This window comes from Mus caroli, unplaced genomic scaffold (genome assembly GCF_978045245.1).
Source record: "Mus caroli unplaced genomic scaffold, Mus_caroli_1 scaffold_19, whole genome shotgun sequence".
Taxonomy (NCBI): Eukaryota; Metazoa; Chordata; class Mammalia; order Rodentia; family Muridae; genus Mus; species Mus caroli.
This window is the reverse complement of record NW_028227274.1, coordinates 17,262,908-17,275,495: the sequence shown is the minus strand read 5'-3', so window position 1 is coordinate 17,275,495 and position 12,588 is coordinate 17,262,908. Positions and strand designations below refer to the sequence as shown.

Sequence of the window (12,588 nt, the reverse complement as noted above, 5' to 3'; positions counted from 1 at the left end):
CTGTTCTTTTTCACTTTTCACCATGAATTCTAGTCCTGATAACAGCACAGAGAAAACTAGTTGGTACCAGGATATCCAGGGCTCTATGTGGGATATGCTCAGAGAAAAATCAAAAAGATAACATAGTGGAAACCAGAGGGCCCACATTTAGTCAATCGGAGGCCTCAGTTGATTTTTTTTTTTTTTGTAGTAACTTTGGTTTATTCTTTCCTTCCTTTCTTCCCTCCTTCCCCTTCGCTCCCTCAGTCCCTCCCTAGATCTCTCTCCTTCCCTGTCTTTCTCTCCTTTCTTTCCTTTTCTCCCTAAATTATAGAACCAGTGTCACTGTCAATCTATTTTCTGAACCTTGAGACCTTTTAGGATGGACCTCCTGTTAGAACCTTATTTACATGTCTGTGGGACTTTGATTTACACAATAGCATGTCCCTTTAGTCCACTTCTTATCAGGCTAGCTTCAGGCAGCTGTAACTCAGCCAGGGCAGTTGTGGGTTTGGGAGTTAACCCCCAGGTAACTCCACCGGCAGTGGGCAGTGCTCTGGGCGGGGCCAGGGCCAGAGCTCCCGGTGAATCTTAGTACAGTCAGGGCTTCTGCTGGGCAGGGCCAGCTGTTAATCCTGCTAGACCGCCATCTGGGGCGGGGTGAGGGGGGTTGGGGGGTGACAAGGGACATATAGGTGGCGGCTGCTGGTGAGAAATACCTAGTATAGGTGAAAGGGTGGCGGCCAGAGGGAGTTCCCGCCGGTTGAATTCTTAAAGTCATGAAGACTCAAGAAAAATAACAAGGAGTGGCCGATTCGAGTCTTTTGGACTTGCCCAGAGCTCCACCCTCGGCCAGAGGAAAAGCCCCTGGGGACCCAGGCGGGAGCATCAGACAAGCGCGAGAAAAGCGTCTGTGCGCGCGCTCCACCTCTGCGCAGCGGGTGCGGGGCGGTGACCTGTCCCTTGAGCTGGCCATGGCGGCTGTGGGATCTACGCGCTCCGGGAGCCCTGCCTTTGGCTTGGGACACCTGTTGACCCTTACGGTGAGCTCCGGGGACCATCTCAGGGACGGGGAGAGGAACATGTGGCCGGGGCGGCTGGCCCAGGTGGGGTCAACGGGCCTCAGGACACCTTAAACTGAGCAGTTGTTGGCGGTGAGGGAGGGCGGCAGGAAGCCGAGCGACCGGGACTCCAAAGTCCCGCAGGGGAGGGAGTGTGGCTGAGAGCTGTAATAGGCGCGCGATCGGATGGAGACGGGGGCGGATCGCGGACGCCCAGCCAAAACCCTGGCCTCGGGGTTCTCTGGGTAGAGCGGGGTGCGCCAGGGTTGTGCCCGGGCCTGGAGCATGGTCACCGGAGCCCTGGGTGCAGGCCACCTCTAGTTGAAGCTGCCTGGCAGAGGACACCAAAGGCCAGTGTGGTGTCCTTGGTGGAAAAAAAAAAAAAAAAAAAAAGACTTCTTGTTGCTTTTGAGGATTCCTTGCTTGGGGATGGGATGAGATTCTAGAAGTGCATTGGAATGAAGGAGAGAGTCTGGACTTTCTTCCAGAGTTAGATGAATGGACACGAGGTGGCCACCGAGCCCCTAAATCTCTGGGAAATGAACATTCTAGCCTGAGATCTTGTCCTAGAAGGAGCTTGGATTTTTCTTCTCAACTCCTGCTCAGATTCTTTCTTGCTTTAAGAAGTACAACAGCCAGGACCTTCAGCCCTCTCAGAGGTGTGAGTCAAAATTTATGGTTTTATTGAGGACAGGACTGGATCTCCCTAGGGAACCAGAACTCAAGAATTCACCCCTGGGAGTGACTATGCCATTGAGGAGTGCGGAAAAAGAATGCCCCACGTTAGTTTTATCAGGGTCCCTTGTACAAGGAAAACGTTCACTATTCTAGTGGCAAAATAGCAACCACTTAGGTACTGCCCTTCCGCTTTTAGCCTGCAGCAGTGGCTCAAGATGGCTTTGAAGGAAGCCTGGAGGAACCCAGGGGACCAAAGTGTGTGGAGGTGAGGGCTTCCAAAGGTCACAGCATCTCCTCAAGGAATTCCTGCGTTTTTAATTACTGAAAGTGTGATTGGTTACTGGAAGTTCTGGGGAATGGATGGTCTAAACTTTAGATCAGAATTCCCAGAGGCTATTCATAAACACTGGTTGGGACCAGTGCCTTGCAGTCAGGATTTTATAGCTAAAGAAACTGAGCCTAGGGCAAATAATCGCCATAAAATATTCTGCTGATGATAAAGAGTGGACTTTGGTTGATACCGAATGAGGAACAAAGCTACTTCCTTTTATATCATAGGCCTTATTCTTTGAAAGAAAAGGCATGCTTAGTCTTCCTGATATAGCACTGCCCTGTGCAAACCCATACTCCAAGATCTTTTAATAGAAACACATGCTGCGGGTGAGTAAGTAGAGACCTCGTTTCTTGAGTCTAGGAATGGAGGTGGAGGTGTTCTGGCTACTCCCCTTATTCTGCTTTCAAGCAGGAAAGTGTAATGTGAGTCCCCTCAGTTTGCTGTAAACTCCAAGGACCATGTGAACAAAGCTTTTCAACCTCAGATGGGTGTGAGAAAAGCAGAGAGAAAGTATGCACAATGTCTACTGATGTCTTCTTAGGGGGTGCGGCTCCCTCTGTGTCTCCTCTTTCTCATACACTCAGTTAATCCCTTGACTTTCCACCAGTCAGCTTCTCTCCATTTCCTAGTACTGCCCCACCCCACAGTGTCTTAAGCACCTGAGCTGTCTTCCTGAAAGCCGAAAGGTGCTTTGTTCTCTACAGCCTTATAACATCTCTTGACAAGTTCAAGAGATGTGTTCTACTCTACCTAGAACTCTACCCCATGATTCATTCTTTATTCTGGAAATGAACACCTTAGAAAAACTTTCTGGCCCTCAGAATCTGACTCCTTACCATGTTTCTTTATCCACCCCCTTTTTTCTGTGTAAGATTTAAAGATGTAACATGAGATCTTCCCTTTTGACAGGTTCTTAAATGTACAGTAATAAAATTAACTACAAGCAGATACCTTGCAACAACTATCTGAATGAGTGTGTCTTACACACCTGTTCTTGTTAGGCAGCCTACCATCTTCCTATGCCCCACGCCCTGGTCACTGCCTTCTGTTATCACTTCTGTCTGCTTGACCACTGTTTTTCTTACTTGTAAATGCTAATTTTCTGTGGAGCCTTGTTCTAAGTCTTGTTTCTTAGAATGTATATTCTACCCTCAGTGAATTTTTTCTACTTTATTCTTTAAAACATCTCATCATACTAAATTAATATCTCTCTTTCAGACATCACCTTTAAACAAGCCTGTATATGTCTACATAGTAAACTATAGCATACCATTTATTATCTTTCCAAATACTGTTTTCCTTTTGGTCTCAGAGATTTCAATATATAGAACTTCTATATTCCTCGATCCTCATGGAAAAGTCTAGACTTTTTTCTCCTTATTACTCCCCTTAATCCTTTTTTGTTTCAATAAGTTCATCTTCAGAGATTTTGCATGGGCCTGTTCACTGGTATCTATCTCTTTTGTTACTGGCTTTTGCTCTCACTAGTAATGTCATAGTGTATAAACTTGGCTGTATGTTATTCATATGTGTATGAACAGGCATAGATGGTTGGGAGAACCTGAATTGGAGATAACGGATGCAAAGCCAATGACTATGATTTTGGGGATGTTATTCTCTCCAAACAGATTGCATATGGCTAGACAGGAAGCTGTTTTATGTTTGATGTCATGTTACAGCAGTGGTTTTCAACCTGTGGGTCGAGACCATTTTAGGGTTGAATGACCCTTTTCACAAGTGTTGCCTAAGACAATTAGAAAACACAGGTATTTATATTTTGATTATATTATGATTATATTAAATTATGATAAATAGCAGCAAGATTACAGCTATGAAGTAGCGACTAATATAATTTTGTGGTTTGGGGTCACTATGATGTGACAAACTAGATTAATGGGTCGCAACATTAGGAAGGAACTATTTCACATCTTTAAGGATTGCATCAGTATAAGAATTATCGAGATTGACTTTGAGGTTACTTGAACAAGTCAGAAGTTTAGGAAAAGATAAAATTGAACCCAAACTTTTTGCAGAACTCAATAGAAAACTCCAAGTAGATGAACTATTAAAGTGCATGATGGGTTATAGGAAAAACGTGATGAATTCCTATGGATTTTCAGTTAAGCCTATCTAGGACCTGAATTTCAACTTCTTCTAGTATGAACAAAGACAATATATATTCTAGAAATAGAAAAATCTTTAGAATACAAAAATAAAAAGTGAATTAAAAGCAATATTTCATAATTAACTGTTTTTAACAACATGCTGTGTAGGCAAGAGTGTGACAAATAGAAAACTCTCACAAATTGTTAGTGACAAAAGTTGTGTATGTCCTCTGTGGGGTGCAGACAGGCATGGCATTTGTCTTTATAAATCATATAACTAATATGTTCTACCCACATACTGATACATAGCCTTGCTTTTATTTAGCAGAACTTCATATGCTCTTTTAACGTCTACATATCCCTTTGATGCTCTTCTTTTTCATAATTTTTCTATAATCCTTGAATCGGCTTGTTTATCTCCAGGAAATACTCTGTTGAGATTTTTATAGGGATCATCAAGTTGTAATTTAACTTAAGATTAATGTATGTATGTTGCCCACTTTCCTTACTGCAGCTTGGATCTGCCTTTCTCTCTGTGTACATCCACCTATGTGTTTTGTGTTTGGGCTTTTCTCAAGTAGCCACGTCTTTAGTGGGAACATCATGGGAGGACAGCAAGGTGTTTGGTGCCGACAGTCAGGAAGCAGATGGCCTGGTACTGGCATGTAGCCTTCCAGGGTTCTACTACATTTACTCCCTGGCATTCCCACACATGTCATTGCTTTAGAAAACGACTTCTTTTATAGTATGGTACTGGTTTTATTTATGGGCACAGAGTAGTGATAACTGTATTTAGCAGTTGCTTCTCTCATGGTATTTATTGTTTGGTTTGCTTGAATTTTGTAGGTAAAGACAAAGCAAATTCAAATAGAGAAAATTTCCCCTCTTTGCAAGCCCTCACTCCCGTCCAAGATTTCTTCAATGTGACATGAAACAGCAATTGTGACTTCGGTGACCTTGGAAAACCTATTATACTCCCAGGTTTAGTGATGAGATCATCTGTTTTTCTTGTTGCTCTGAACAAATACGGGAGAAGAAATGAGGGTTTATTTTGGCTACAGTTTGAGGCTAAGGACACTCTTGCTGGGACCTCACAACTGGTGTGGCATCTGGTTCCATTGTATCCACAGGCAGGAGGCAGAGAGCATGGATCACTCAGTCCTACATCCCTGCCCACATTCAGGGTGGGTCTTCTCTCTTCATTTAAACCTTTCAGAAATATCCTCATAGTCACACAGAGGTGTGTTTCCATTAAATCAACTGAAGAGTAAACCATGACCATGGGGTTGTTTCTAATGCTTTCCCTGTGGTGCTTTTCTTATGATACCTAAGAGACTTCAGACCCAAACCATGGATTTGAATGTGGATCCTAAACCCATGCAAAGGCCAAATCGGCTGTGGCTCTCCCTCATATTGAACATGTAATGGAAAGCAGCTGCCTGTACACAGCAGGACACACAGTGTCCCATGTTTTCACTTCACTCGATCTCTGTTGAGTCCAAGAAACCAGAGACAAGCTTGGCAGGTCAGAAGGTATCTCTGGATTCTTTCCTACTTTCTATGTTTCAGTTTCACATGCAGACCCAGCCCATCAATTCTTTGTTCTTTTTCTTAGTTCTTCAATGCTGTAGGATGTTTCGAAATCATGTTATTCATAATAACTTGTTACTTTTCTCACAACGTGCCCCAAGTTTTCTTACATGTCTTCATTAAAATGAAAGTTTTTCTCCCGATCTATTTTTCCACAGTGTTCAGACTTACCACTCTGCAATATAAACCTGCTTAGGTAATTTATTTTCTTGAGACAAATCTTTGCTTTCTGTATTGGTCAGTTTTCTTCACTGTTCTGAGATAGACCCAAGAAAAAGATGTGAAAGGAGAGAAGTTATATTCTGGCTGTCTCACAGTTTTAAAAGTTTTCATTCATGGTTAACTGACACCACTGCTTTCAGGCTCTTGCAAGATAAGCAGAAACATCATGGATGAAAGTCACAGTCGGGGAAAACTATTTATCTCATGGAAGACCTTAACCAAAAGGGAGGAACAGAAAGGAGGCAGGATAGGACTCACCTCCAGTGACCTCCTTGTGTAGTTCAGGAGCCAACACAAACTTTCCACCGCCTCCTAACAATGCCTTCAAATGAAGCATTCATATATAGCCATTCATTAAGTTAAATTCACACAACACAGTTACCTCCCAGTGAAGCATCCCTTTGGGTCCCACCTTATTTGTAAACCACAGTAGCTCCTTATCAAGTGTAAGAGGAAGAATCCTCGGGGGTTGTTGACACTATTTGGAAGTTGCTCCACACTTACACTTCTGAATCACTTTAGCTTTTCTTTTTCTCCTTAGATTGTATACATCAGCCACTAGAGCAGTGGTTGTCAATCTTCCTAGTGTTGTCTAGAGATCCTTTAGAACTGTTCCTCATGTTATAGTGAGCCCCAACCTTTGCTACTTTATAACGAATTTTACTTCTGTGTTTCGGATGGCCTTAGGCTACCCCCATGAAAGGGTTGTTTGATCCCCAAATGGGTTATGACCCACAGGTTGAGAACCACCACACTACAGATTTTTATTTAGTTCTCTGTCATCTGTCATTCTGTACTTTTGCAGTTTCAAACCTGCTTTCTCCTATCATGATTGACTCATGGCCACTCCTTAGTTGATCTCATCTAGTTCCTAGGTGAGGCTGGCTTCCCCTGCTCTCCTATACCAGTCTGAACTTCCCTGCCGTGACATTTCCATACTTTACTGAGTCTACAACTATGTCTTATGCTGGGGTTGAGGTCTCATTATGTTTGCTATTAGGATCTACTAAAAAAGTATATATTTAATTAAATTCATTTAATATATGAATAAATGGGTGTCAGGAACACTGTTTCCAAAAGCAATTGTCTTAACTGGGCCATTCACTTATACCACTAAGACTTCCATGTACGTCCCATGTCCCTTCCTTAGAATAGTGCTATGCCCTTGCAGTTGTTATCCTGACTTCCATTTGTATGTGTCTGTAATCTTGTTGCCATGCAACCAGATGACTGACTGCTGGTGAATGCCAGATAAAACCATTCTGCAGCCTTATGTCTCTCATTGCTGCTTTCCTTTGCACTCTGAACAAAGCAGTCCATGTTCTAGACTATTCCTTAGTGGAGCTGGTTTGCTCCCTCAGTTCACAGCAGCTCCAGACTTCTCTACCATATTCCTCTGCTCTTTTCCTCCAGGAACTGTTATCTGTCTTAGCCAGTCCTTGTTGGGATGTGACATTGTGCACTTGTCTATCTTCTTTGGTGCCATGCAATGTGATTCACTCAGGGCAAGGTCCTTGCTTTGCTCACGGCTGGAGCTGATGACCGAGCTTAGCACCTCCTTATCCCTGAGTGTTGGTTGAATGAGTAAGTGTTGGTTGAGTGAATGAGTAGATGTTCTTTGTCAGTCACCCTGAGCCACAGTCTTCAAAACATCTGTCTGTACTCCTGCACTCTCGGCTAGGAATCCTGTGAAAGTCCCCCGCCCCACCACCCTTTTTTTTTTTTTTTTAACTTTCAATTTGAAAGTCTTTGTGGGAGGGGCAGTGATCTATTTCTATTTTGCAAATAAAATATCATCTCTACCTTTTTGAATCCCTTCTATATAATTTAAATTGGATAATTATAAGTGCTTTAAGACAGATTGGAAATGAAATTTTCATCCAAATCTAGCTGATTTTAGCAGCATAGCTGATGGTTGGATTCCTTGCTTTTGGCTAAGAACTTTGGTAATCTGAAGAAAATAGAGTGTGTATCTTTCAGAAACATTCACAGAAAAAGCTCACAACAGAATTAAATTTGAGTCGTCAAATGCACAATCAATTGGAATTGGCTCATTGTAGATCACTAAATTGTTTAAAACATTTTAAGTAAAATGTTTTCTAAAATGGCCTTAACCATCAATGAGGAGAAAGTGTGTCCTCAGAATAAGGTCCCATGTTGTGTGGACTCAGATCTAGATTGTGCCAACCTTCCCATAGCAGTCACAGTGCCCCTCAGCAAGGGCACCATGGTTTGGTTTAGCAGGCTATTGCTTTGGCTCTGTAGCTCCTGGGATGTTCAACATTTATGGAAACTGTTTAATGGTTCTGTGAACTTATTTATTTCTCTTTCCTGTGTGTGTTTGGTACTGTCTCACACATGTTGCTGTTGGATCTTCACGTGGCCATCCCAGTCAGTGAAGTTACTAGTAAATTCACTTTACAGAATAACATAAAAACAGTCCTAAGAAAGAATGTGGTTCCCTGAGTAGGAAGTGTGTGCATTGGAAAGAAAGAGTCTTGGGAGTGCTTGGCCTTTTCTCATCTCCTTCCTCTACTCCAGATTTCTTACTCTAGTACACATTTCTCATTTTATTTTGTTAATTTAAACTAAATAAATTGTGTGTGTAGGCATACACTTAAGTAATTAATGCTTCTTTTATGCAATTAAATGGATGTTACTATGTAACTGAGACTCAGATAAACTCTATAATCATTAGAGAGATCTTGTGAGTGTCTGACACTTACCTGTTTGTTTTAGATCCTTGCACTTGCCTCTGATGCCTGTAAAGAAGTCGTCCTCCAGGTCCCCTCTGAACTACCTGCCGAGAAATTTGTTGGCAGAGGTAAAGAGCGGCTACAGTGTGTGGTAAACCCTGATGCGGTATGCTCTCTACAAGTCCCTGTGACCTGTAGGACCAGGAGGATCTTGTGATTAATAGCTAAAAGCAAACAGTGTGATCATTTTAATACATGTTATATCATAGCATGAAATAATTATTTATTGAAAAATATGATTATCCAAAGAAGATAAAAAGATGAAGTTCAAATAATAACATAATTTTTGATATTTATATTCCATGGATATATTATGTATGCTAAATATGCTTCTAAGCATTTGAAAAATAATATTCAAATTATTTCTTGAGTTTGAAGGTGTTCTTGGATTTTCATCACTAAACATTTTGATATTTTACTGAATTTTACTTCCACTTCTTTTTTTAGGTGTCCATTGTTTTAAAGTGTGCTGGGTATCAAAGCCAGGGCACTGCATTGCTGAGCAATATACCCTGAGATATGTCTTAAGCTCTGTATATTTTTTTTATATATAAATCAATTCTTTATTTTGCTTAACTACTAAAATAAGTGTGTGCTTCCTCCCAACTCCCTTATATACATATCACTGGCCGATCAATTCCTTATGTGATTTAGTTGTAGAAGGAAAAAAAATTAACTAAATATGAAAATATGTTAATTATTTTACATTTGGTGTAGACTTCAGTAGTATTTTGATCTAGTAACTCTTTACTTTAATTCAAGTAGTGTGTCGTCTCTAATAGCTGATTTTGGATAAGAAATAAAATCCATTGTGTCAAATATTCAAATACTGAAGTTCACATATTTATTTCAGGACACATATCTCTTTAAACACATGTAAAACCAAGTGTTAGAAGAAATAATAGTGTATTTTGGGAGGACTTTAACCATATAATCTCCCACATGATTGAAAAATACTTTGGTCTCTTGAACATGCATACTATAAATAACTTTTGAACTCTATGTTGCTAAATTGACTGCTATGTGTATTTTCTGCAGTGAACCTGATGGACTGCCTTAAATCAGCAGACATAGTTCATCTGAGTGATCCTGACTTCCAAGTCTTAGAAGATGGTTCTGTGTACACAACCAATTCTGTTGTTTTGTCCTCGGGGCAAAGAAGCTTTACTATATGGCTTTTCAGCACAGACAGCCAAGAAGAAAGGGAGATATCTGTCCATTTAGAGGGCCCCTTAGAGGTAAGGGAGATGTTATGCATGGAGTGTAATTGGTGTTTCTTTAGGGCTAACTGACACTGACAAGGAAGATGTGGACCCAGAGAAGACTTGGGATGGTTTGGTTAGGAGGGGAGTGAGAGCCAGGGTCAACGGTGCTTTAGAGAAGGAGGCTTGGTTGGGAAACCTGTCATTACAAGTTGTCATCCCTTTCCTTTGGGATAAGCTTCATATGAGACCAGGAGACAGGACACAAAGAAACACTTTGATTTGGGGGATGCACTGCCAAAAACAAGTTTGGAAACTCTACCTCTTGAAAAGCCCACAAAAGGAGTTGGGGCCAAAGACATAGATAGTTTAAACAGGTGTTTACTTAGCCAAGTCAAGCCAAGAAAAAAAAAAAAAAAACACTCTAGAGATTCAATTGTGTTGCTTCAGGGCAGTGATCAGCCAGTGAATTCTGTGTTGTGGATCTTATAAAAAAGTTTTATGAATATTCATGAGGTGTGTACTATATTCTTGGGAAAAGGTGATCCTTTTTTGGTATCAAGTTATGATGGAACACATCTCACTTTTTAAAATTTTAAACAATTTTTATTAGATATTTTCTTCATTTACATTTCAAATGCTATCTCGAAAGTCCCCTATACCCTCCCCCTTCCCCCCCCTCCCGGGCCCTGTTCCTCAATCCACCCACTCCTGCTTCACTTCTAACTTTTACAGACTTTTTCCCCCATGGTCCTCTAGAAAAGCCCACAAAATAAGTAGGGGTATGGTAGGGGTGGCATATAGGGACACAAAGCCACAGTGCAAGTGATAAAATGATGACATCAGGCCTTGGGGGATGCAGAACCTTTGTTAGGGGACGTGTGAGGGAGAATGCCCTGTTTCCTTAGTTTCCAATGTATTGGGAACAGGCTAACTGCGGTTCACTATGCTCACCCTCACAGGGGTTCCGAGTGTCTGGAAACTCTGCTACCTGGACACAGCTGCAACTTCCTTCTTTACCTCACATTTAACTCCTTGCATACCCTCTGTCTTTAGCATGGCTAATAGTCTTAGAAGACAGATAACAATGTCAAGGTTTCGACTACTGTGTGTGCCTATTGATTCTGACACCAAAGGTCAAGAGATCCTCTAGTAGTCCCTGGCTGTCCTTCACTGAGTCGGTCTGAGTGCTGTCACCGTATTTCTCTCTTCATTCTGACAGATCTCTCTTGGTCCCTGGGCTCTGGCTAGTTGCTGGTGAGTGGAATGTGCTTCTGGTAAATCTGGAAGTGAAGCCATCCAAGTCATTCTCATTCCATCTCCTTCTCCTGGGCTCTTGCATGGCAACGTGGCAACAAACATTTGATTTTCAGCATGACAGCTACTCTTCTGGTCCATCTGTCTCTCTCTTCTGTATTTCACCAACTTATTTTCTCAAGAGAATGGCTGGCATCACAATAACCAGTCTTATTCTTCATCAGTAGTGTTATTATTTCTGCAGTATTGGTTTAGTTTGGTTTGGAAGTACTACCATGGGTTTACATGTCCCTAGCCAATCCTTATGAGAGGAGACAAATGTATCAGTTTGAATGTCTGGGGATGAAGTACTTATCAACTTTAACTTTTTTTGCCTTCTAAATCAAGGTACTAAATAAAAGACCACATACAGAGAAGGTTCTCAGCCGTGCCAAGAGAAGATGGGCTCCTATCCCTTGTTCCATGCTAGAGAATTCATTGGGTCCCTTCCCACTTTTCCTTCAACAGGTATAGTTTACTTTTGCTGTGGAAGTCTGTCATTTCCACTTTCAAAAATAATCAGTAACTATTAAAAAAAATAATTGTGTGAGGACTGGAAATGTGTCTCAGGGATAGAATGCTTGCCTGTTATGCTTAAGACTTTGAGTGAATCCTTACTAATTAAAACACGAAAGTATATAAAGTAGTGACATGTAAATATAAGGATGGAAGGTTTAGGTACCATGCTTCAACATAGGTATGTAAATATTTCTTAATAGTTGTGTACACATTTTGCAGTTTTAGTCATGCAAATGTAATCTATAAGAACTGTAAAACCATCCTGTATTCTAAAGCAGTATCAGTACTGTTCATTTTATATACTATTATAAAGATAGCTGCTTTCAAGTGTATCATATATTTTGACCAAATTCACTCCTACCTACTCACTTCTTTCTCCCTCCCTCTTCCCACCACCCTCATTCCTTCCTCTACTCCCCCTTCTGCTTTCACATCATCTAGAAATAGGTTTATACATGTCTATATGGTCTAGATACCTGAATGGGTGAAAATATGGTGTTTTTCTTCCAGAGCTTGGCTTATCTACATAGACAATGTCTTGTCTCTCAGCCTCAGGCTGGCCTTACCTCCTAGTTCTCCATCTCTCTTTCCTAGTACTGGGACTACAGGCAGATGCCACCACACCTGGTGAAAACCAGCCTTTAAAATACTCGGCCAAATACAATAAAACCTCAGGCCTTAAATTGAGTGGCAACAGATAATCACTCAGTATCCTCTTGCTTTAGTTTTCAGTACGGAGAAGTCCTAAGTGTGTGGTTCATGTATGTAGTGTTTAGTTTACAAAGGATTTTTTTGATTTGCTTCTATGGGATTTTGCATGTATCTTGATTTTGCAAAATTTTCATT

At 41.3% G+C, this 12,588-nt stretch overlaps 1 protein-coding gene across 2 annotated transcripts in view; it reads left to right on the top strand.

The window, feature by feature from the left end:
• The first annotated feature begins 574 nt into the window (after positions 1 to 574).
• LOC110284666 (desmocollin-2) overlaps positions 575 to 12,588 on the top strand; it is a 28,808-nt gene continuing 16,794 nt past the window's right edge. Inside the window, exons 1-4 of one of the 2 annotated variants that reach the window (XM_021150490.3) lie at positions 575 to 1,022; positions 8,709 to 8,793; positions 9,764 to 9,963; positions 11,572 to 11,691. In XM_021150490.3, the coding sequence (XP_021006149.1) occupies positions 954 to 1,022; positions 8,709 to 8,793; positions 9,764 to 9,963; positions 11,572 to 11,691 (474 nt within the window). In that variant the 5' untranslated portion in view covers positions 575 to 953. The remainder of the gene's footprint in view (positions 1,023 to 8,708; positions 8,794 to 9,763; positions 9,964 to 11,571; positions 11,692 to 12,588) is intronic. The other variant, XM_021150489.3, reaches the window with a different exon arrangement.